At 52.4% G+C, this 24,164-nt stretch overlaps 2 protein-coding genes across 4 annotated transcripts in view; one reads left to right on the plus strand and one right to left on the minus strand.

Annotated features, from left to right (window-relative positions):
* Cog7 (component of oligomeric golgi complex 7) overlaps positions 1 to 1,461 on the plus strand; it is a 55,766-nt gene extending 54,305 nt beyond the window's left edge. For both annotated transcript variants that reach the window (XM_055627500.1, XM_055627502.1), the window contains exon 17: positions 827 to 1,461. In XM_055627500.1, coding sequence (XP_055483475.1) covers positions 827 to 993 — 167 coding nt within the window. In that variant the 3' untranslated portion in view covers positions 994 to 1,461. The remainder of the gene's footprint in view (positions 1 to 826) is intronic.
* A 5,619-nt stretch (positions 1,462 to 7,080) lies between these two features.
* The window catches only part of Scnn1b (sodium channel epithelial 1 subunit beta), a 23,346-nt gene continuing 6,262 nt past the window's right edge, over positions 7,081 to 24,164 (minus strand). The window contains exons 3-12 of one of the 2 annotated variants that reach the window (XM_055627564.1): positions 23,810 to 24,000; positions 15,668 to 15,771; positions 13,435 to 13,598; positions 13,095 to 13,202; positions 10,820 to 10,937; positions 9,808 to 9,883; positions 9,663 to 9,720; positions 8,899 to 8,960; positions 7,659 to 7,734; positions 7,081 to 7,569 (exon numbers count right to left, since the gene is read on the minus strand). In XM_055627564.1, coding sequence (XP_055483539.1) covers positions 7,189 to 7,569; positions 7,659 to 7,734; positions 8,899 to 8,960; positions 9,663 to 9,720; positions 9,808 to 9,883; positions 10,820 to 10,937; positions 13,095 to 13,202; positions 13,435 to 13,598; positions 15,668 to 15,771; positions 23,810 to 24,000 — 1,338 coding nt within the window. In that variant the 3' untranslated portion in view covers positions 7,081 to 7,188. The remainder of the gene's footprint in view (positions 7,570 to 7,658; positions 7,735 to 8,898; positions 8,961 to 9,662; positions 9,721 to 9,807; positions 9,884 to 10,819; positions 10,938 to 13,094; positions 13,203 to 13,434; positions 13,599 to 15,667; positions 15,772 to 23,809; positions 24,001 to 24,164) is intronic. The other variant, XM_055627565.1, reaches the window with a different exon arrangement.

Below are 24,164 nucleotides of genomic sequence, written 5' to 3' on the forward strand. Positions count from 1 at the left end.
GAGATGGGACAGAGGCCTTAAAAGTGTCTGTCCCATCTCACTCCGTCCCTGCTGCCTGGTGGGCACTGACCATGGGCAGCGCCGGTAAAAGGTGGCACTCCTGGCTGCAGCTGGATGTTTCCAGTCTGAGAGCGCCACTCAGGCTGTTAGAGTCCAGGACTGCTTCTCAGAATGACCCACCCCTGGAGGTCTGTCTGTCTCTCTCTTGAGACAGGATCTCACTGGGTAGCCCTTGCTGGCCTGGAACTCACATCATAGGCAGGCTGTCCTTGAACTCACAGAGCTCCACCTTCCTCCGCCTCTTGAGTGCTAAAGATGTATGCCATCGTGCCCAACTAGGTCTCTCTTCCCCGTCATGCTCGATTTGATCTGGGTGTGGGCTAATGAACCTGCATTAACTAGTTCTCAGGGGTGAGCTGGGGACTGGAGCCTGCATGATAGCAGGCCATCGCCTCCGGCACCAGCCTTGTGCTCAGTGTGAGGTTCCCAAGGGAAGGCCTTGGTTGTTCAGCCCGTGTTTCCCACCTCCTTTGCTTTGCCACACGCTGGAGAACATGCTGGGGGTGGGCTGTGGGGGAGGCCAGCTACCTTTTACACTGGTGTTGGAGGAGGAGGGGAGCGGAAGGTGGCAATGCCAGCTGATCATTAAGTTAGAATTCCAGGGCCGGGCTCATACCCACAGTTCAGTTAACCCCTGTTGGAGAAGGGTTCCCCAGCCCCCCACTGAAGGCCTGCCTGCAGGAGGAGCAAGGGAGCACCCAACATTTGGGGAGGCTGTGGGCCCCCGTATTCTGCACTGCTGAACCTGTCTCCTCCTCACCCACAGACTATCTGATCAACGTGATGGATGCGCTGGGGCTGCAGCCATCACGCACTCTCCAGAACATTGTGATGCTCTTGAAGGCCAAGCCCGAGGAGTACAGACAGGTCAGCAAAGGCCTGCCCCGCCGACTAGCAGCCACAGTGGCCGCCATGCGTGGTGTCAACTACTGACCAGTTCCGCAAAGAGGATCGAGGGCAGGGTCAGGACTGGTGTCTCTCAGAATGGATTAATTCTCGGCATCTGCCAGTGCTGGGGCAGGGTGTAAGGACTTCTCCTTCTTCTTCTTCTTTTTCTTCTTCTTCTTCCTCCTCCTCCTCCTCCTCCTCCTCCTCCTCCTCCTCCTCCTCTCCTCCTCCTCCTCTCCTCCTCCTCTCCTCCTCCTCCTCCTCCTGCTCCTCCCCCTCCCCTCCCCCTCCTCCTCCTCCTCCTTCTTCTTCTTTTTTTGTTATAACCAAGAAAAGGTTATAAGCCAGGCATGGTGGTGCATGTCTGTAATCCCTTGGAAAGCAGAGGCAGGAGGATTGCTGCCTGGGCTAGAGTGAAACCCAGTCTCTACAAAGGAAAGGCTGTAAATGAGAAGTAGTGTACTATTTATCAGAGAGAACTTTAAAGATGATCTTAATAAACACTGTGAAACGGGGCAAAGGGTGTTTACTTCTTCTCTGGTGATGTCTGACTGCTCACGCACTGAACAGGGCCTGGGAACGCTGAGGTAGGTAGGGGTGTGAAGGAGGCCATGGCTTCTCCAGTGTGGAGGGATTAGTGAGCAGGTAGACAGGAAGGCAGAGGCACAAGTGATAGGAAGAGGCAGCCAGGTGGGAGGAGGTGGTCAGCAGAGAGCAAGAGGGCATCCTTTTCAGGAAGGACAGAGCAAGTGCAGAGGCCAAATGCAACCAGGGTGGCTGGAGAGAAAGGCAGTGGGCATTTATGTTACAGAGGAATGGGGCAAATCATACAGGACCTTACAGGCTGTGGTGAGAATTTTGGCTTCACTTTCCCCTTTTTATTTTATTTATTTTATTTTACTATCCAGGATTATGCAGATTTCATCCCCTCTCTCCCTTTTATCTTTTTGGTTTATCGCATCAGTATTTGTCAAGGTGGTGTTTGGCTTATATGTAACAGAAAATAACATTGCCTGGGTAATTTGAGCAGAGAGGAATTAAGTTTTCAATAACGAGAAGTCAGAGGGTGGAGACTACAAGAGCTTATTTAGGGCCAGAACAGAATAGGGACCTTTGCCAGTGCTCACGGCAGGTGACCTCGGCACTGTGACTGTCACACTGTTGCAGGGGCAGACCCTGAGAGGTTTGGAGACATGGCGCTCCCTTCTGCCAGGCGATCAGCACTGTGCCACCAGCCCATGCTGACTTCTAGGCCATATTGGCCATTTCTTGGTTACAAGGTATATCCCTAGCTGCAAGGGATGCTGGGAAAGTGGGGAGGGGGGAACAGGACCTGCTTCAGTGTTTCTTAAGTTAACTTAACTTTAGCCCTCTCAACATTTTGAGTCAAATAACTTTGCTGGCAAACCATTCCTTACCTTAGCCTGGCTTCTATCAGCTACCAGGAGCATAGCTCTTCACCGGGACAACCAAAACTATCTGCAAGGGTTCCCAGAAGAGCAAGTCCCATAGGGAAACAATGGTTAGTGTAGCCAGGATTGGCTGAGCCAATGGCTATCCTAAACAAAGCTGGTTGTTTATTTTTTGTGACCCTGGAGATCTAATCAAAGCCTCATGAATGACAGAGCCCTTTTTATTTTAGTTTGAGGAGATGTCTTACAAAATTGCCCAGGCTGATCCAAACTTGCTTTGTAACTCAGAGAATCCCTAGACTTGTGGTTCTCCTTCCTTGGCCTCTTGGAGCTGACTGTGCTATAAGGTCTACCTTTTTTTACCCTGTGACCAGTGCTAGCCTCAAACTCAACACCTCCCTGCCTCAGCCTCCCAGGGGCATTCACAACCATGTCTGGCCACAGTTGGTAAGGAAGGTGGGAACAGTAACAGTGTCTCTGAAAGGGCTGCTTGTTAGAAATAAGGTTATCCAGGGTCCCAAGGGGGAAGCTTTACTTCTTGCTGGGCTCTCTCATAGAAGCCTACCACAGCCCTGGGAGGCACAGGCTGTTATCTCTAATCAAGAGAGGCTCAGGGACTTTCCAGGCCTCTCAGCTGCTCTGTGGCAAGCTGGGATTTAGAGCAAGTCTAGTGACCATAGTATCCTGGCATTCCTAACCCAGTGCCAGGCTGCCCTCTTTGCACACTGTGTGGGAGGTACATGACCCCGGTGACGCATGCTCTGGGAGGCACACAGCGTGGGGACACTTAATCCCAGCAGGTCAGCCTGCTTGTGCCACCCTATAGAGTGGTGCACCACACCCACGAGGCCACCAGGGCTAGCGTCTCACCGAGACTGCCCTTACACCTTGAGAACTAGTTTGGCCAGCATGGACAACAGTATCAGCTGGGACCTTGCCCTGAGAAAAAGACTTTGGTTTCTCAAGGGTTCATCACAGACTCCAGAGTCAGACCTGGAAGAAGTGATAGCTGGAAGCATGGAAGGTCACAGGGACTGCTGGTAGGGCACACTTGTGGCTGGAGGCCTTGAAGGATTAGATTTCGGAAGGCCGCTGGCCGCTGGATGCAAGACTTTGCTGCCATCTTGCTGCATGACCTTGGGAAAGTCACTCCCAAGGTCATGCAGCATGATGACCTTGGGAGTGACGGTCCCAATATGGTTCCCAACTCTTACTTAGACCACCCGAAGAGCCATTGAGACACAGTGGGGGCAATGACACGTGACAAGTTTATGTTCATTGTTTGTTCAGAGTCTTCAGCATGTTAGCCTCCCTTCTCTTTTGGAGAGGAAGTGGAAGTCAGACTGTCTAGGGTGATTTGAGTCCACTGAACCTGGAACCAGTGCTAAATAGGCTCATGGCGTCCCTGGTAGCCATAGCACAATACTCTTCTAGGCCGTGTACAGGGAGACTGGACTGCCAGGTCAGTCTGGCAGTAACGGTAATGATGGGACCCTTGACACCATCATCCTGGAACCTGACCCTAACCATCCCCTGAGAGTGAGGATAGCAAGCCAGTTGCTATGTGGTTTTTGTCAAGCACATCTGCCCATGGATCCAAAGGGTCTGTGAGCAGAATCTTCTGGAGTCAGTAGCTTCCCTCTCTCCCTCCCCAGATTCTCCTAGGACAGCTAGTTGGTGTTTCATCACTAGCCACAGCATGGGCTATGTGAGACACTGTCTCAAAAAACCAACAAGGGCTGGAGAGATGGCTCAGCAGTTAAAAGCAGGGCTGCTTTTCCAGAGGGCCTGGGTTTGATTCCCACAACTATACGGCAGCTCACATTGTCCATGCCTCTAGTTCCAGAGGCCCTCTTCTGGCCCCTGAGGGTATTCTGTATACATGGCACACAGACATTCATACAGCCAAAATACTCATACACATAAAACGCACCCCTTGACCCCAATCCTAACAAACAGTTTATTTAGCTCAAGGTTCTGGAGGCTGGGAAATCTCCAGTGAAGGGTAAGCATTATCATGACATGGGCAGAGACATCCCATGGTGAGCTTTCTCTCCCTTCTGAGACACTAATTCGGGTCCCTGAGATGGCTCAGGAGGCAAAGATGCTTGCTGCAAACCATGTGGTAGAAGAGAGAACTCAGTGCTGCAAGTTATCCTCTGACCTCCACGTGAGTTCCATGCCGCACTCACTGTGACTGAGCTCTGGCTATGGCTTTTATTACACACACTCCCACACATACACACACGGACACGTAGACACACACATGCACACACACGCTTGCATGCACACACAGATAGACACATATGCACACACTCACACATAAATAAAAGTAAATTAAAAAATAAAGCCAGTGATGACCATTTACTGCCCAGTTGAGATACCCCCAAATGCAAGCAACAGAATGCTTTCTGGGTCTTTTTGTTTGTTTGCTTTGGTACTGGGAATGAACCTCTGGTGTATTGGGCTGGCACTCTGCCATTGAGCTGCAGAGCCTAAACTTATGATTGGAGCCTTAATTTTCAGTATGAGTTTCAGAGGAAGCTTTCAAGCCATCGGCAGTCACTAGAATCGTGACTGGGTGTCTTTGCCTCTTCAAGCCTCGATTTACCTACCCTTTAAATAGGATATTATGAGCCAAGTGTGGTGGGACACGCCTTTAATCTGAACACTCAGGAGACAGGCTGGCAGATTCCTGTGATTGTAAGGCCAGCCAAGGCTATACAGTAAGATCCTGTCTCAAAAAAAAAAAAAAATTAAAATGGGATATTACTACTCCCTGGTTTGGAGGCTGAAGTGAGATGAGAATTACACAGTACTCGGAACAAGGGCCAGGGAGATGCTTCATACAGCAAAGTGTTGCATGAGGACTGGAGTCGGAATTCCCGGCATACGCATAATTAATAGACAAGCAAGCTGGGCACAGCGGCCTGGGTCTGTAACTACACCATTAGTTTGGAGACAGGCAGATCTCTGGAACTGCCCGGCAGGCCAGCCTAGCCAGTCTTTGAGCACCAGATTCAGTGAGATACTCTGTCTCAAAAGGAACGAAGGGGAGCGCAGTCTGATGTTGGCCTCTGGCTTTTATATTCATCTGCGCTCCCAGGAACACATGTGCACACACCACACACACAATACTACTATTGAAACGACAAAGTGCTCCGCGTAGGGTCCGGCACAGGGTGGTAAGGACGGGGTGCGCCTTAGCTGTAGTGTGATAATGGCAGTAAATGGTGATGGTGAGTGTGTTGAGGGCTGCTGAACAAAGCTGTAGGCACAGCAGCAAGGATGGACACCCCGCCGGGTGACTCCAGCCTGCAGCCTAGCTGGGCCCTGAACTGGGAGACCCTATGTCCCCCATACCCAGTGTGACCCAGGTGGGCACTGCCTTCCTTCACAGTGGCAGTGGGTCCTGGCTGGCAGACCGAGGAGCCCAGCTAATCTCCACCCGCCAGGCTAGACCTCAGACAGCAGGCTTTGTAGCCAGGCTCTTCCCTAACTGGGACTTGGCCAGTGGCAGAGGTGCCCTGCATGGGCCAGCCACCTGTACCTGCAAGCAGCATTGCCTCGTCTAGGAGGAGTCATCAGAGTTGCTATGTTTGATACCAAAGGATCCAGACCGTTCACTTAAGTTTGGACGTGAGAGAAACAAATGACGTATTCATGTAATATACCCCAACTATTACATGAGTGTAACTGTACTACAAAACCAACTTGTCTCCCCGGAGTTGGTTTAACTGAGCGATCTGAAGTTTGGCAACCCTGGGCACTAGGCCTCACCCCCCTCAGCCTCTGCAGTTTGCTGGGTGCTACGGTGGCTTAAGGTCTGGGCAGATAGAATTGGGTATGCCTCTCTGAGCAGTTTATGCAGCTCACCAACCATGCTGATTGGCTCAGAGATGGGCATATGACCCAGTGAGGGACCAATGAGTGTCAGCCTGGGGCCGGCATAAAGAGAGACCCCCAGAGGCTCCAGAAGCAGAGACTGAATCATTTGGGATGCTTGAGAACATCTATTTGTTTTGTGGGTTGTTTGTTTGTTTGTGTGGTTTAGTTTGAGATGATCTCACTGTATAGTCCAAGCTGGTCTTGAACTTGGATCTTCGTGCCTGTGATTACAGACTCTGTCCTCCATCCCCATGATTCGTTTTGCTGAAGTCGGTTTGACTGTGCAACTTAAAGAAGTAATTGGGTGACATTGCTGAGGGCCACAGGCCAATGCTTTGTGGACAACTTGGAAGGAAGTGCACGAATCCCAAGCTGGCCTAGGATTTCTGGCCTACCCGAAAGCTCTTGGCTCTCAAAGCAGCCAGCTTGCCCTTCCCATGCCCCAGGCATACTCCAGGACGCTCCAGCTAATTCTTGGGATAAAGAACAAATCTCCATCCAGTGTTTCCTCTCTTTATTTTTCCAAACAAAGCATGCGTTCCCCTGGCAATCTTCTTACCTCCCCAAGTCTGTTAACAGAGGTCAGCCATGCCGACTAGGGCAAGGTCACTGGTTCTGGGGGACTGAAGTGGTGAGGACTGAGAGGGAAGTGGCCTGTCACCAAGAGAGGGGCTCCAGGGGTCTCTGGAGCCTGCAAAAGACGACAGAGCAAAAGCTGTGGGAGTGTGGGCAGGAGCCAGGCAAGTTCAGTATTCTGGCACCCGCATCTTGACCCTATGTACACTCAGTCTGGGACTGGCCAGAGGCACATGGGCCCTGGCTTGGTTACCTGTGCACCTGGCTCTTTGGACAAGGCCTAGTAAAATGAGGCCCTGGCAATGGTTGTGACTTCAGTTTCGAGTTCACAAGCTGCTGAGGGGGTGGGGGTGGAGGTCGGCATCTAGATGGCCTCAACTTCACTGTCCGATTCCAAGGTGTCCAGCGGCTGCAGCCTCAGAGAGTCATAGTTGGGAGGCGGGGTGCCCGGAATGGGCACAGTCTGCTGGTCAGGGTAGACCTCGGCATGGGGACTGTGGCTGGTTGTGTCAGGCTGGAAGCCAAAGTTGGTGTGGGCCTCCACCAGCTCAGCCACGGTGGGTGGTGGGCCGGTGTATGATGCCCGAGGGCGCCTGCCACGCAGGCCTTTGCAGGAGGCCACCAGCTTGATGATGGTGATCCAAATGAAGTCGATAATGATCTCCCCAAACTCAATGAGGCACAGCACCGAGCCCCCCATCCAGAAGCCAAACTGGCCTCCCAGGTTAGAGAGCAGCCACACGATCTGTAGGAAACAGGGAAGTGAGGGCCCAGGCCTGCCAGGCTTTCGGGGCCCTGATTCCCACCGAGGGACCCAGGCACCCTCACACTCACATTGTTGGCCGGCGATTCCTCGATGGTGCGGTAGTTGAACTCTTGGAAGTAGATGTTGAGCTTGACCACACCCTTCCTGCAGGAAGCAGCAAGGCAGGCTGGGACATGGCCCACCCTCCCTCCCAGGATGGGTGTACGCACAGCCCCCGTGGGAAGGGTGCACCAGGGCACCCTGCCCACCTCCAGTCTGAGTTGCTGCCAGGAGTGGGGAGATTCAAACCAGACCTGGAATTACTGCCCTTGCCACTTGCTGTGGGCCTCCGAGACGTGACGGACATCTGTGCTCAGCACCTGACCCGTAGTTCTCTTCTCCATCCCCATGTCAGCCATTTTCCTAAAGGGCCTTCTGGCCTAATGGTCCCAAAGGTCCCTCTGCAGCCCTTCTCTGGGCCTAGGGTAGCCCGGCCTATATGCCACACATCTAAGAAGTGTGGCAGCTTCAGGCCAGGGCACCTGAGGCCCAGAGGGTGGCAGAGGAAGGGCTCCTCATTACGCTGGGGGCCCCTGGAAAGCCTGGGCCATCTCCTTTCTCCAGGCCTTTCCCAAACTCCATCTTTCCCCTAGGTAGCTCCAACTCCTCAACTGTCAACTATTTACAGACCCCCTTGTCTCTCGGGTACACTGCAGCTTCTCTCTGTTCCTAAGGGAAACCCCCTGGCTGGAACGCCTTTCTTTGTGTCTCCGCTTAAGGTTCCTGGGAGTGTAGGACTTGCCTGTCCTGTGTTGAATGATGGAGGGAAGGTGGGTGGGTGGGTGGATGGTGAAAAATGGAAGGATGGGAGCTGGCGAGACAGCTCAGCATGCAAAGTACTTGCCACACAAGCCTGATGGCCCGAGTCAGTGTCACAAACCCATATAAAGGTGGACGGAGAGAAGGGACTCCAACAAAGTTGTCTCTGACCTTTGCATGCACACCATGATGTGTGCCTAAATATATGCAGACCACACACACACTATATATAAAAATAATATATATATATATTAAATATATATATATTTAAGAATGGAAGATGGAGTTATGGAGATGTGCTGACACATGGAAAATGGGGACCCTCCATTAGACACTGAGTCCTCAGCTGCCTTTTTTCCTCTCTTAGCCTCTCCACCCCTCCTCTTCTAGGCTAAACTGGATTTGAATAGAAGAAGGAATTTGGGAAGCTGTTCCATGTGCAAACCCTGCCCAGGTCACTGGTTCCCCCCTTTTCTGCCTTCACCAGCCCTGGCCACACTCCAGCCTCACCTGCTCAGGGTGATATTTGTGCTCTGGTCCCGTTCCTGAGACAGGACATGTAAGATCCAATCCTAGAACCCAAGAAAGCAGCTGAAAGAAGGGGACGTGCGTGTGCGTGCGCACGCACACACACATACGTGCACACACACGACATAGCCTCTGTTGCCCATGGCCAGGGCAAAGAGCAGCTCTGCACCTCCCAGGAGCCTGAGTCTTGAGCTGAGAGCAGAAGAAAAGCCTGGATGTTGTTAGGCAGGGGTGCCTCAGCTCTCTAGCTGTCTGGTCTCCCGGCACGTATTGTATTGTCTCACTCTCATTTCCTTTCTGGCTAGAGCGCTTGCTCTTTCTTCTGCCCAGAATCCTCCCCGTCCTGCCTGGGCCAGCTCTGCCTCTGGCTATGCCTCGCATGTCCTTAGAGAGGCCTTCAGACCTGTTCTCTGAAGGGTTTTCCCTTGCTGTTCACTCCCATTGTTTCTGTCCCCCACAGCCACGACGATGAATTGATCTTACTTCTGTGTGTATGTTGTCTCTCACTGACTGGGCTGTGGGCTTGGTAAAGGGAAGACCACACCTGTGCCTGGCATGGTGCTCAGGATAGTATTGATGGAGTGGAAAGAAGGGGCGACAGAGGGAGGAAGGGATGTAGAAATGGGTGGAAGGGGATAGGGAAAGAATGGAGGAGGAGGAGGAGAGAAAAAGACCCCCTCTACAGCCCCAGACTTGTTCTCAGCCCAAAGAGAGGAAAACAGGAGAGAGGCCTTCCAACATCTCACCTCAGAGGCCTCGGAAGGCCAGTCAGCCATGGAGATGGTCATCTTGTACTGGGTGTCACTGGAAGAGAGAAGCCAGCCTTGTTGCTGTCCCAATAGACCTGTGTCCTCCTCACCAGCACCTGCAGGTCCCCTGGGCCGCACTCACTTGCAGGATTCCTTGCACATGCTGAGGCAGGTCTCTCTCTGGGCCACACTCATCTGTAGGCTTAGGTAGCAGTAGGCTGCATGGGAGAGGGGGGATGGTCAGGAGCCAGGAGGGTCCTTCCTCCCCCACAGAGCTTCTGCTCTCCTCCTAGGTCACCCTGAGGGAGACTCAATCCAAGTGCCCCGTCACTAAAATCATTGCTCCATACCCCAGCCCAGTATGGGATGCTATCCCTGAACATCCTAGATATACCGCTCAGCTGGTGAGAGTGTCTGCTTTGTCCCTCCTCATCCTTACCCAGAAGATGCTTTCAAGGGCTTGTGTACAGAAGGACGAGTGACCAGAAACAAACAAACAAACAAACAAACAAACAAACCATATATGTATATGTGTTTCTTCATTCGCATATTGTATTGGTGGTAGAACCCACGACTGCTAAGTGCATCCTTGGACAGACTCCACTACCCCCGAACCCTCAGTCTCAGGCTTCATCTCTCTGGGAACCCATTGGGGATTTGTCCTGTGATAAAGCCACCATCACACTGGCAGCTTCTCCAGTGTCTCTTCCAGCCCGGTTCCCTTCATGTGTGGATACACACGCTGAGGTTAGATCCGTGGTTTTGTGTGCACATTCACACAGGCAAACCCCGGAAGCAAGGTGTCTGCTCACGAGCACACACAGGTACTGCAGTGACACAGCGTTCTGTGCATGGAGACACAGCCATGCCTTTCCTGTGTGCATCTGAAGAGGGGTATATACATCCCCCACACTCTCTAGCAGCCCCACTCCCTGGCTCGTGTCTGTGCAAGGATGTACACAGCACACACATGCCTCGAAGGACAGTTTGTCCCCACACCTATGTCTCAAGCCTGTACTTCGTGGAATCAATATGGGGAGAAGGAAGGTTTTTTTTTTTTTGAAGGGGTGGGGAGGAGCCCCCAGGATGGAGAAGAGGCCTCCTTGGCTCGAGGCTTTCCCCTTACTCATGTCAGTCTTCCCTGCTCTACTCACCCCAGTCTGGAAAGTCCCTGTTGTTGCAGTATTTCTCCCCAACAGGCAGCGGGAACAAGTAGTGGCCACAGCTGCAGTTATGGATCATGTGGTCTTGGAAACAAGAGTGAAGACAAGCCTGGGGGTGCGGAACAGATTTCAGATGTGGTGGGATGGTCCCACTCCAGCATCAGGAAGAAGGAGCCCAGAGAAGTTACAGCCAGGTCAGAGAGCTGGGGGCTAGGAGCCGCGGCCTTTTGGCTAAGAACCTGCGGTGGGCAGACAGCTGCAGCTACGGGCTCTGTGAGTCAGGCCACAGTTGTTCTTGCCCAGTGGACCCCAACAGCAGCTTCTGGGGCCCTGAACAGGCCAGATCCCAGCAGCCCCGAGATGGCACTATCAGGAGTGGCCTGACTCCAAAAGAACGAACTAAAAGCTCCTTCAGTGAAGTGCTAGCACTTTTCTGAGGCCTGTGCACAGAGACAGAGATGGCAGGCAAGCTGGCTCAGGCCTGCTTTCTTATGGCTTGAGGGAAGTGGGGGATTACCCAAGGGAGGCAGAGGGGTGACCTGGATAGAGCTGAGGGGAGATGGAGTAGAGGGGACACAAGAGTCCCCAGCCCTGAGCACTGGATGTAGTGAGGACACTTTCAGGGTCCCAATGTCCATGGTGTTTAGGTCATTCTAACCTGGTTCCAATTCACTCACAGACCAGCTATGTCTCCTGAAGCAAATGATTAACTTGTGAGCCTCAGTTTACTCATGGGGAAACAGGATTCTAGTCACACCTGCCTTCCAAGGTTGGAGGACTCAGTGCAGTGTCAGGTGCTTGGTAAGCAGTGATCACACCCATTCCCTCCTTCCTGTGCGTGTCTTAAGTGTTCGCTGCTATGGCCTCCTGCCTCTAGCATCCCTGCTCCTTTTGCCTCTGCCTGCTCCTTCCCTCTCTCCTGGCCCCCTCCTCCAGAACAATGCATCTGACCTCTTCCCACCCCACCCTCCAAGGGACCACTAAGGTCCCTACTGCTGGGTGTTAGGAAGCTTATTCAGAGGTGTTGTCAAGGGGGAGACAGCAGGGATCAGAAAAAGCATCAAGTTAGAGTGGCTCTGGTTCAGGCGAGTGGCTCACGCCGACCCCATTATCTCATCCGAAAAGCAGATGTGCTCCCTGAACCCGTGCCTGAAGCTGGGCAACCCAAGCATCTCCTGGAAGGAAGTGGCAGTAGGCAGAACGTCTGACAGGGTCTAGGTTTCTGCTCTTGCCCTGAAATAGCAGGCACCAAAGTTTCCCAGGAATGTAGGTAGTCCTCCTGGTCCATGTTCCCTGCCTCGCTGCGCTGCTCTGTCTGGCCATTTCTATGCAGGCTGCAGAGGTGCCCAGCATTCTCCGTGGCAGACAGAAGCCCCTCAGACACAAGCCAGCCCAGGAGGGGGGGGTGTGTAATGCACCCAGACATGGAAGCAAGCACCCTTTGCCTTTGTTTCCTTATCCTCCCAGGCAGGCTGGGCTGGTGCAATAAGTTAGCAAGCTATCCATTTGGTCCCTTATTCAGGATTCGTTCTCTTGTCCCAAGGCTGTAGAGGGAAGGTTACAGATTGACCTCAGAGATCAGGACAAGAGAAAAGTTCCCAGCTACGGTAAGAAAGCTTGAGGGCAGCTGCCTGGCTTTCTCAGGTTAACCGATGAGGTGTCTCAGGTTAACTGTAAGATGCGGTTTTTCTCATTCCTACACAAGAGCCAGGAAAGCCATGTGCACCTAGGGGCGCCTCGAGGATGTAACACACATGTAAATTGCTTTTCTAGCACATGGCCAACCGGCTGCTGTTAGTACATTCATAACTGCTGCTGCTGTTGGCATGCTGATCAGCAGAGGGGCCGGAGAGATCGGAGGAGGAAATACACACAGATCATCACTGGATCTCACACACAATGACAATTCCATCCTGGGTGTCCCGCTAGGGGCACCCGCTGAAGGGATGTAAGAGTGGCTAGCCCTGGGCCGGGGCTGAGAACCCAGGACCCTTGTCTTTGCAGCACCGTGGCCCCCTGAGCTATTTACAAAGATCCAGCCATATCCGCCTGGCGCCGCGTGCCTATAATCACACTACTGAAAAAGCTAAGGAAAGAGGATTGTGAACTTCAGGCTAGCCTGGGCTAGCCTAGACAGGGAAACCCTGTCTCAAATAGGTAAATAGATAAAAAGAAAAGATTTGCCAGAGCCAGTCCAGCTCCCGTAGAGAGCTGAGGTAAAGGGGACAGGGCCCCGAGGTCGCCAAAGCCTGCACAGCCTTCCCACCTGGATGGAGTAGGTGGTGTTGTAGCCGCTGTAGAGGTTCCGAATGGCAACATCGGAGCCGTTCATGGTGCAGGGACTGTAGGGCTCCCCCTTGCGCTGCAGCTTGTCCTGTGGAGAGAGGTGGCCCCTTCTGTGTGGAGCCGACTGGCTTGCTGCAAAGCAATGGGAGTTCCAAGACCCAGAAAGCGCCAGAGGGGGCGCCAGAGGACTTGGCACGTCTAGCGCATGCCCGAGGCTGGGCTGGGGTCATGACTGCTACTTTGGGTGTTGGAGGACAGTCTGGACAGGGGCCCTCTCCTTAGCCCTCCTGCTCAGGCTGCCTTGGGGACCCTGCCTTTACCACCAGCACCCCGATGGACGTCTCTGTTCCTGCCATGGCGTAGATGCCCTCTTCTCTAATGAAGGGGTACGTCCTCTGCTCATGGAGCATCAGCCTGGCCCCTGCTGTGGACGCCAGGAAGGGGACGTAGTCCTCCTGGCCGATGTCCAGGATCAACTTGAGACCTGTTGGGGTAGGACCAAGAGGACTGTTGAGCTTGAACATCCCCAGGACGGAAGGGAGACCATCCATGCACGTGTTCAAGCCTTGCTCAGCCCAGGAATGCCCTGGGGCCCATAATGGTCTCCTGGGCTCATGAGCCCCACCTGTGCCTCCACAGCACACCCTGCCCACCCACGCTGCACTGCCCAGCCCAGCCCAGCCCAGCCCACACGACATGTGACCTCATTCAGTCCGTCCCAGTGACGTTGCTCCCTTCCTGCTGCGCCTTTAAAGAAGCTTTTCCCTTGCTCTGGAATGCTGTTCACGCCCTCCCCTTTCTTCTGGAACATCCCACTCTTTCTTCAGGCTGCAGCCAGTATCACTTCCTCTAGCAGCTTCCCTGACTGTCCAAAGCCTCAAGAGTCTCCGTGTGCCCTCTCCTCCGTCTGGAACGTTCCTTCCCAATACCCGCACCCTCATTATCAGTCTTCTTCCCCGCTGGGCTGCCTGGTTGGGAGGCAAAGACTCGTTCCACCACACCCAGCCCTGAGTTTGGGGCACTGGGGTGACCATTTCTGCCTGAGACAACTGGAGCCATCACTCGCTGAGCAGGGCTGAGCACTGTGTGCTGGTGAGGTGCTTGTTTATTTAAGACAGGATCTGGCTCTGTAGCCGAGGCTGGCCTCAAACTGGTGATCTTCCTGTCTCTGCCTCTTGATTGCTGAGCTTACAGGCTTATGTCACCATACCTGGCTATAAAGTGTTTTATTATAACACATTCTATTGGATGCTCACAAAAACCCATGAGGTACTGTAAGTATGCCCGTTGCCCGTGTTACGGGTAACCAAACTGATGCATGAGGAGGTAATGGGACCTCTTTAAGGTCACACTGGGAGGAGGAGGGTTTGCTGCAGTTCTAACTAGGCCCACCGGCTCCTTATTGTAATGATGTGCCTCTCAAGTGAATAGCCCAGCCGTTTGTCGACTGTTTTCACTAACAAGGGCTGGATGAAAGCAGTCAGCTCCATGGCCCCCTCTTGGCCAGTAGCCATGCCAGCCAAGGAAGGCCGTTCTGCCTTTTGACGGCTAGGAGTGCCACAGCCTGGGACTGTCTGCTACCACCCCCCCAAATGTGGATGTTTGGGTGTTTGTCTCTGTCTCTCTGAGGTCTCACTTTGTAGTTGAGGCTAGCCATGTCATCATCTCACTTCAGCCACCCAAGTGTTGGGATTACAGCTGTGTACCACAGCCAACTCCTACCAACCTTCCCCTGGAGGACAGGGCAGTGGAATGGCCATCTGTCCCCGGCCATGTTGCACTGCCTCTCTGTTCTTCACTCTTTGCCTATGTTGGGCTACTCTGTGCCCTGTGGTCACTAGGTGACCTTGGAGCAATTGTTCAAGAGCTTCTCAGCATTCCTCAAACACATTGGATAGCCTTTTTTTCCCGTTCAGATGAGGTGGTCTCTAACACAATGAATGTTACATGACAGGAGCTGAATGATGTGGTGTGCCCTTCTTAGTTACCATGTACTGTGCTCTTAAGGAAGAAACTGAGGCCTTGAGAATACTGTCATAGTCTTGAGCTGTGTTCCATCACAGTATTCAACAGCAAAATAGGAACACCAGCCTCCTTCCAAGCCTAACCCTTAACCTAACTCTAACTATAACCCCTAGCCCTAACCCATAAACCCCAGCTCTAACCATAACCCCTAACCTAACTCTAACCCCTAACCCTAACCTAACTCTGGGCAGAGGGCTCCTCAGAGCACTGTCCTAATCTGCTGAAGAGAGTGGGCTGCTGCTGCAGAAGCTAAGTCATAGCTCTTTCCTTCCTGTCCATCCCCCTGCGGAAGCAGCCAGCCTTCCATGCCAGGGTTCTCGGCACTGGGGAGGCGGTCGCTGAGATGGCACCCGCTAGGCTTTTCTTGGCACACAGCTGAGGATGGGTGGAGACTTCGGCCTCCCCTGGTTCACAGGGTCTCCACGCTGACCTTTGCCTAACCCTCGGTCCCGCACCTGACGTCAAAGGGTCTTTCAGCTTCACATGGTAGCATGTCACAGATCTGCTCCTTGGCAAACCGAAACTCACCAAATTCAGACCCAGGGTTGGTGGAAGGAAGCGCCTTCTCTGTCATGCCCCAGTTGAAGATGTAGCAGTTGCCATAATCAGGGTAGAAGATACGAGTGAAGTTCCTGAAAGAAACAGCATAGGCTGGAGGGGGGGCTTCTCTTGGCCAGAGGGCTCCCCCCAGGGCACTGTCCTGCTCTGCTCAGGAGGGGAGTGGGCAGCTGCTGCCTTTCCTACACTTCAGAGAGGCAGCAGAAAGGAGAGGTTAAGCTCTTCTCTTCTGGTCCATCCTCCTGTGGAAGCCAGCAGGGAGACTGCTGGAAGGCTGTGAGGAGAAAAGGAGGGAGTTTCTCCTGGCTAGGGCTGGTTTAGCTTTTGTGGCTTTTTAAAAAATTAATTATTTTTTAAATTTATTACAATTTATTCACTTTGTATCCCAGCTGTAATCTTCTTCCCTGGTTCTCCCCAATCCCATTCTCCCTCCCTCATCTCCTCCCATGCCCCTCCCCCAGGCAACTGATAGGGGATGTCCTCTTCCCCTTCCATATGACTCTAGCCTTTCGGGTCTCATCAGGACTGGCTTCCTCTGTGGTCTGGTAAGGCTGCTCCCCACTCAGGGAGAGGTGATCAAAGAGCCAGCCTCTGAGTTCATGTCAGAGACAGCCCCTGTTCTCCTTAATAGGGAACCCACTTAGAGACTGAGCTGTCATGGGCTACATCTGAGCAGGGTTTCTAGGTTATCTCCATGCATGGTCCTTGGCTGGAGTATCAGTCTCCGAAAAGACCCCTGTGCCCAGATTTTTTGGTTCTATTGCTCTCCTTGTGGCACTCTTGTCTCCTCCAGGTCTTTCATCTCCCCCTTCTCTCATAAGATTCCCTGCACTCTGCCCAAAGTTTGGCTATGAGTCTCAGCATCTGCTTCGATACAAGGAAATCATGAAATTTGCAGGCAAATGGTGGGAACAAGAAAAGATCATCCTGAGTGAGGTATCCCAGAAGCAGTAAGACACACATGATATGCACTCACTTCTAAGTGGATATTAGACATATAATTATAGGATAAACATACTAAAATCTGTTCACCTAAAGAAGCTAATCAAGAAGGAGGACCCTGGGTAGGATGATCAATCCTCACTTAGAAAGGCAAATGGGATGGACATCAGAAGAGGGAGAAAACATGGAACCGGAAAGGAGCCTACCACAGAGGTGCTCTGAAAGACTCTACCCAGCTTTTGTGGCTTGTAAGAAAGAAATGTTCCCCAGTATCTGCCTCAGTCATTACACCTTCAAAAGGACGTGGCCTTGTCCTGACCCCTTCTGCTTTTGGCTTTGGTAAGTCTCACTGTGCAGCCCAGGCTGGCTTTGAGACTGAGGATCCTCAGCCTCTGTTTCTCCTCTGGTTCCAGGCTGCACCACTCTGCCTGGCTTTGTGAAGGCTTCCTGTATCCCTCTAAAGGCAAGCGCTCTCTAAAATGGTTCTGTTGCCATGTTCAAAACTATCAGCAAAATCTCTCCATGCTATTGATGAAATATGCAGTTCCAATTTCCATTTGTCTCACAGATATTAAATATATTTTAACTGTAAACACATCTAAGTCAAGACCAAAATAATTGTAATAGTTGTTCGATTATATTTGGCTAGCAAGCCCTCTAGGTCTCTTTTGACTGTGTCTCTTGGTCTAAACAGAAAAGCCCACACCACACAGGCTGAAACTGATTTCCCCCGACCCGTGGTGGAAAGGAGAAAACCATGTCCCCAAAGCTATCCTCTGACAGCCATGGACATACCACAGCAATCATGCATGCATAAGTTCATGCACACACAAATAACAACAAAATCAAGTCAAAATACTGTTCTAGTGTGACCCAGGTAATAACTGAAGATGAGGTAGCCTTGTCCAAAAGCCAGCTCACAGAGGACAGAGTCTTTACCGTTAGCAAGAGCTGGGGGCTGGAGGAATGCAGACAGTGAGGACCTTTGACAGGGTTCATCCCTTCAGTGAGTACATTGTGTGAGAGAAAAGGAAGCCACCTGTAGATGAACAGAAACCCAAATGCCACAGTGTGTAAGATCAGACTCTGCAAGCTCACTGCATGGTTACCAGCTGAAAAGTGGATTTCTTAGACGGGCGGAGGGCTGGAAAGGAGGAATAGTGCTGTTGCTGAGGGCTGGGGACAGGCACAGAGGGAGGGTGGGTGACACGTCTCCAGAGGCTGGGAAGTGCAGAGTGGGGAGAGTATAGGAAAAGCACCCCTCAGCAGGAGGGAGGGCAGCTGTTGTGCAGCATAGCAGGGCAGTGGCAGCTCAGGACAGTTTGTTAGACACTTCACATAAAGCTGGAAAGCAGGGCTCTCCCGGCTGGTGGTACACACCTGTCCAACCACTCAGGAGGCCGAGGAAGGAGAGCCTTGAGTTTGAGACCAGCCTGGGCTAGGTGGTGAGACCTTGTTTCAAAGAACAAAACAAACAAACCAACCAACCAGTCTAAGGACAAAAGGTAGAAGTGAGGTTTCCAAACGAAGGACAGATGAATATTTTGGAAGGTGGAGATGCCTTGATTTGCTCACTGTGTGTAGTAGCAGTAGGGCAAGGCCACACTAATTATACAGGGCATGTACATGTATGCACTAATATCTGTGTGTGTGTGTTTAAGATTATTCCATTTAAAAGGAAAATCACAAGCTGGGTATAGGGGCACATGCCGTAATCCTATCACGGGGCTGAGCCGTTCTCCAGCTCTGCTCTGCGCTGCAGATGTTCTCATGGCCCCAGAAGCAGCGTTGAAAGGATGGCTCATCCAGTAAGTTGCTTGCTGACAAGCCTGACCTCCTGACTTCAGTCCCCACAACCCACACTGTGGAGAGAGAGAACTGGCTTCCCCAAGTTGCTCTCTTCATGTGTGGGCTGTGGCACGTGCCTCCCACAAACAAACAAACAAATGTAGCAAATGTTTTAAAAGTAAAAATAAAAAGAAAATAAAATGAAAGAATCCCCTAAGCAGAGGCAGCCGCTGCCTATGTATCTATACCTTTCTTTTATGTTTATTAAAAACGGGAAGGGACAGGGTAAATCTACCAAATGTGAGAGGTTTAAATATCAACTGACGCTCCAAATCTTAAACCTCACATTCTGTGATGTTTGCCGAGCGATTTCCTCAGCCAACCAAGCCTGTGATATTTCCGTGTGCATCATCTCATTTGGTACTAGGATAATGGAGTATTATTCTCCCTTTTTTCTCTTAAGGAAACCCTGATCTCATCTCAGCCCCTGGGCTGTGAGTAGCCTGAGGTGGCCCAGTGCAGGTACAGAAATCCTACCCCTGGGCACTTTCTCTGGGTTTCCTCGACACTATCGGATGGGGCTGTGCTGCTCAAACTCCGGGCTTTGGTTTACCTAAATGGTATAAGCGGGATGAACAATAATTGGCTTTTCTTGGCTCTACAGACATTTCTAGAGGTGGACACTGGACTGGAGCAGCAAGGAAAATGGGATGGGGCTGCTCAGCGCAGCTTTCGCTACAGCATAGGCAAAGGATAGTTCCATGTCCCATCTGTCCCTCAAACATGGCTCCAGCCTGCCCACTTTGTAAAATATACTCACTTATTTATCGAGAGGAGGCATGCATGGAGGGGCCAGAGGACAATTTACAGAGGTCATTTCCATCCTGTGGGTCTGAGACATTGAGCTCAGATTATCAGCCTTGTCCGATTCTATGCCTAAGGCTCAGCCTCTGGCCCAAGTTCCCCAGGGCCCCTGTTCCCCTTGTTCTCTGACAGTCATCCCATGCTAGAATCTCCGCAGAAGCCCTGTCCTCGCCTCAGCTCTTCAATAGTCACTTTCTGCCAGAGTCCTCTCAGAGGACCTGTTCCCACCTTTGCTCCTTCCGTCCTGTTGTGCGTGCAGCCTCAGGGCCATTGTCCCCATCTGTGAATGAGGCAGGGCACACCCCTCTCAGACCCTCCAGAGGGCCCACGCTGCTCACAGGCTTCTTTAGCTTGGCAACTCCCACTCATTCAGCAGTGCTCCAAGATGGCTGCACACACAGCCCTCTGTGCACCTGCTGCTTGTGCCTAGAACGTTCTCTCTCCAGCCCATCAAAGAGCTGGTTCTTCCGTTTCCTTCAGCGTCATTTCCTCCGAGACCTCCTCAGTCTCCACCCTACCCCAGGCAAAGTGATGGAACTCAGCTGACTATGACGAGGAGTTAGGGATGGATGACACCCCCTACCCCAATCGGGTTTGCCTCTCTGCTTCTCTTGCCATGACACTGAGCTCAAGGAGAGCCATGACCTTGGATCCACAAGATGACTGCCCAGAGGTCAAGAACACCGGCTCAGAGTAGCCTGCCCTGAACTGACTTCTGGCTCTGTCCTTTCCTAGCCCAGTGAGCTTGAAGATATTCTTTAATGTCTCTGAGCTTTCATTCTCCGAATCTGTTAGCACATCCCAAGGGCAAAAGCAGCAGCCACCACCTTCCAGGACTGAGCTGAGGGTGAGATGCCTCACATTCTGTGGCATGAAAAGCACCTTGGCTGGTACTGCTTATGCCTCTGTTTCCAGGGCCTGGCATACAATGTAGCAGCACACAGACATTTGGTAAATATTTGTTGAATAAACTGTAATATGTGATAAGGACATTGGAGAGATAAACTAGGGGTGAGGGGAGGGTCAGGGAAGGTAGCTTGGCCAAGATTGGGCCTGAGAGGAGACTCGGAGTCTCCTAGGTGGGAAGGCACCACAGGGTCTATGTACTGTGTGGGCCATAGCTGAGACCACAGGAAGAGAGCAGAGCGAACAGGCTGCAGCCAGGCCCTGCTCTGATGGGCGAGACCTCACCCTAGGCTGTGAGGACACAGTGTTCCCAAGTGACTGTCTTGGGCAGATGCAGCCCGGAAGGGAGCGAGGAGGCTGCCAGGGTGTGGCTGGTCCCCAACTCGGGCTGCAGCCCGGGTTGCCATCTGTGCCAGCTAGTCATTTGTTGGTAATGCCTGTCACCCAGAGAGGCTGTGCCCAGCTCCAAGAGCCTCTGGTTCCAGAGCAAGGGTTCCCTCTGCAAACATCTTCTGGGACAGGAACCACAGATGTAGGCGAGGGCCAGCAAGCCTTCAGAGGTGACTGGGAGATAGCCAGGGACACTCGTGCTCACGTGTGGTGCCAGATACTCTGGAGACCTGAGCTTAGCGGTTCCACACCAGACTGAGCAAGATATCTAGAAAGGGAGGGGGGAGGGAGTTGGCCAGAGGTGGAGAAAACGGCTCAGTGAGAAAAGCACGAGCTGCCAAAGCATGAGGACGAGTTTCGATTCCTAGCATCCATGGGTCTACTTGCCCACGCCCCCATATCACGTGACCACGTGCCCATTCCATCACATCACTTCCAGAGCAAGGGAAGGTGATACTCAAAAAAGTGAGGATGATGATGTCATGGGTGCTGGCCCCGAGCCTGGCCACTGCGCTCCACCAGCTGTGATTTCTTACAGGTGCCAGCTGGCCTCTGGGGCATGCTTCCCCGAGCCCAGGACCCCGGCTAAGATCAGACAGGTTCTCTCACAGACATCAAGGGCTTCCCATGAGACATGCAGCCAGTGCTCTGAAGCCTGCAAGGTCATCCCCAACAGAGAAGTCTGAGAATCATCTCACCGGGGAGGCGGGGTATTCAAGACCACCTGTCCTCCTGGACGGACTCCTCGACAGGAGGATGTCACGTGGGAAAATGGATGAAACCACTACAAAGCATGTTGTTTTCTCCCTAGGGGTGTCCTGGTTTGTATCCTTTGCTGTTTACTTTCGTAGAGCTGGGATCTGGCTCAGGACGCTTACAGGCTAGGCAAGCGCTCTGCCCCTGACCTACATCACACTTATTTTCTTCCTTTTGACACATTACAGTTGCAAGACAGATGCTAAGGAAAGTCTACCGGCCAGGGGGTCAAAGATAGTCCTGTGTGCTGCTTTTGGATGTGTGTGTGTGTGTGTGTGTGTGTGATATGTGTGTGTGAGTGTGTATATGTGTGTGTGGTGTGTGTACATGTGTATGTGTGTATGAGTGTGTGTGTGTAGTATATGTGTGTATGTATGTGGTATATGTGTGTGCATGTGTATATGTGGTGTGTGTGTGTGTATGAGTGTGTGTGTGTGTGGGAGAGAGAGAGACAGAGACAGAAAGACAGAGATAGAGAGAGAGAAGCTAAGTGGTGTGTCTGAACGAACAGGATGCTGGCTGGGGTTCAAATCTAGGCCGCTGGATGGCAGGGTGCAGCTGTCATGCATGCTCCCAGCACTGGGTCTCTCCTTTGAGGAGCATTCATACAACCAAGAGAGGGGACAGAACCAGAGAGAGAGGAGGCAGGGATGAGGTTTCAGGAGCCCAGCATGGCGAAGGAGCAAAGTCCCACTCCTCTCTACTCAGGAAGCTGGTACCCAATGGCGGCAGGAGGAAGGGACAGCCCAGATATAGGCTGACTACGACTTTGTGGCAAGGTGGCTGGGTGGCCCCTTTTGCCCAGAGGCTTGGCTCAGGAGATTTGAAAGAAGTGGGTAGGGAGCAGTGATGACAGATGCTTCTGTTTTCTTTCTTCCCTATTCTCTCCCTCTCCCCTCCCTTATCCTCCTGTCCCCACCCTGCCTCTCTCTTTCTTTCCAGAGTCTCACCTAGCCAAAAGCCTTGAACTCCTGCTCCACCTGTCTCACCTGCTGGGACTACTGGCATCAGACACCATGCTTGACCTTCATCTTCTATGAATGAAGAGGTCTCTGGCTCTGCCACACACGAGTGGTGTGACTTAATCTCTCTGGGGGAAGTAGGAAGAATAACACCCTTTCTTAGGCTTGTTGCCATGATGAATTATAATGTCGTGTATGAAAAGTGCTCAGAATAGAGTTTGGCCCATGAAAGGTCCAGTAAACGTTACCCCATTACTGATTTTGAATTTCTTATCGAGTACGGGTTTAGTAATACAAATAACTAGTTGAAATCCAGCCTGCTTCAAGGCAGGCCTGTCCCATAAGTGGGGTGCCATCTTGTGGTAATTACACCCAGGATGACCGCCATTTTTCTGATTTGTATTATGGGACATTGGTGCTATCCTATGTGAGGTGTGTGTGTGTGTGTGTGTGTGTGTGTGTGTGTGTGTGTGTGTGGCCAAGGAAATCTTGGTCTTCCTGTCTCTGCTTCCTGAAAGCTAGGACCACAGGCTTGCACCATCACATTTGGTTGATTGGCAACTCCTTGCCCCATACACCTATGTATAGGAGAGGAGAGAGCCTGCAGCCCTCAGCCGATTCTTCACTGAGCCTCCGGAAGGTTCAAGGTCGAGGCTCCAGTCCCTGGAAGATGAACCTGGAAGTGTGTCATGTGACCTCAGGAAGGAGCGTCTGTGCAGCAGTGGAACTGGGGGAACTGAAGTGTGAGAACTCAGACCAGGAGCGCACAAGTTTCCATGCCCGGGTGAAGGACATGGGATTCTGTGGACAAGCTGGGAGATAGCCCAGCCTTCCTGGGTCGCCGTCGCCCTTACTTTGCCACTTTCTCAACACGAAGGGGCATCACAGGGAAGAGGAAGATTTCGAGCTCCCATAAGCCTTGCTCTGCACGCTGCTGTGGGCCTAATAAGCCAGTGTGGACCGAATATGCCGTTTATAGTAACCAGAAGGGTAGACAAAGTGATTGCCCTGTTTTAGAGAAAAGAAAATGAAAGCCAGGCAATGTCAGGTGCCCACCCAGGTAGGCCATCAGGTGGTTGGTTGCACCACTGCCCAGCTGTTGGGAGTTCCAGGCTAATGGCCCAAGGCTGCCCCTGTTCCTGGGGTGGCCAACGGCCAAGCCTAGATGATGGGGACATTATAAAAGGCCTTGCTCCTCTGTCAAGGACTGTGATTCTATTCACGCACTACAGTACATCTTCCCAGGAATCAGGCCAAGCCCACAGTCATCCCATCCTTGCCCACCCTTATCCTCCTTCCTTATCTGCCTTTCTTGCTGACTTCTCCCAAAGTGATTCCCTCCAGTGTGCCTCAGACGCGCCTCCAGCAAGCTGCAACACGACACCGAGGCGTAGGTCAGCCTGTCTGATGAAGCCAGCCTCTCTAGAGCTGGTGGGTCTGAACCCTGGCAGGACAGGCTCCTAACTCACTGTCTTTCAGAGCAGGGGATGGGAGTTGCTCTCACCGATGGCTGCACGGCTCTGTCCCGAACAGGCAGGCTAGGATGATGCGATCAGGGGCATAGCCCATCCCCACCAGGTCCTGGGGGAGCACTTGTGAGAAGATGTTGGTGGCCTGCAGGATGTACCACTCGGTCAGGGCCTGGGTGGCGCTGGTGAAGTTCCGGAAGGTACACACCGTCCCGTTGGCACTGCACTGTGGAAGGGAAGACACAGAGCCGCTGCCGTGGGAGGCCCAGGAGGGAAGCATAGCCCTGTATCAGCTGCCCTGTGACTTCACCCCAGGTGAGAAGCGTGTTAGAATCCTAGGTCAGGCCTGCTCGAGGGCCACCACCTCAAGCGACTTGAGGCTGGTCAAAC

Source organism: Psammomys obesus, unplaced genomic scaffold (genome assembly GCF_907164565.1).
Source record: "Psammomys obesus unplaced genomic scaffold, mPsaObe1.curated_primary_1811, whole genome shotgun sequence".
NCBI classification, from domain to species: Eukaryota; Metazoa; Chordata; class Mammalia; order Rodentia; family Muridae; genus Psammomys; species Psammomys obesus.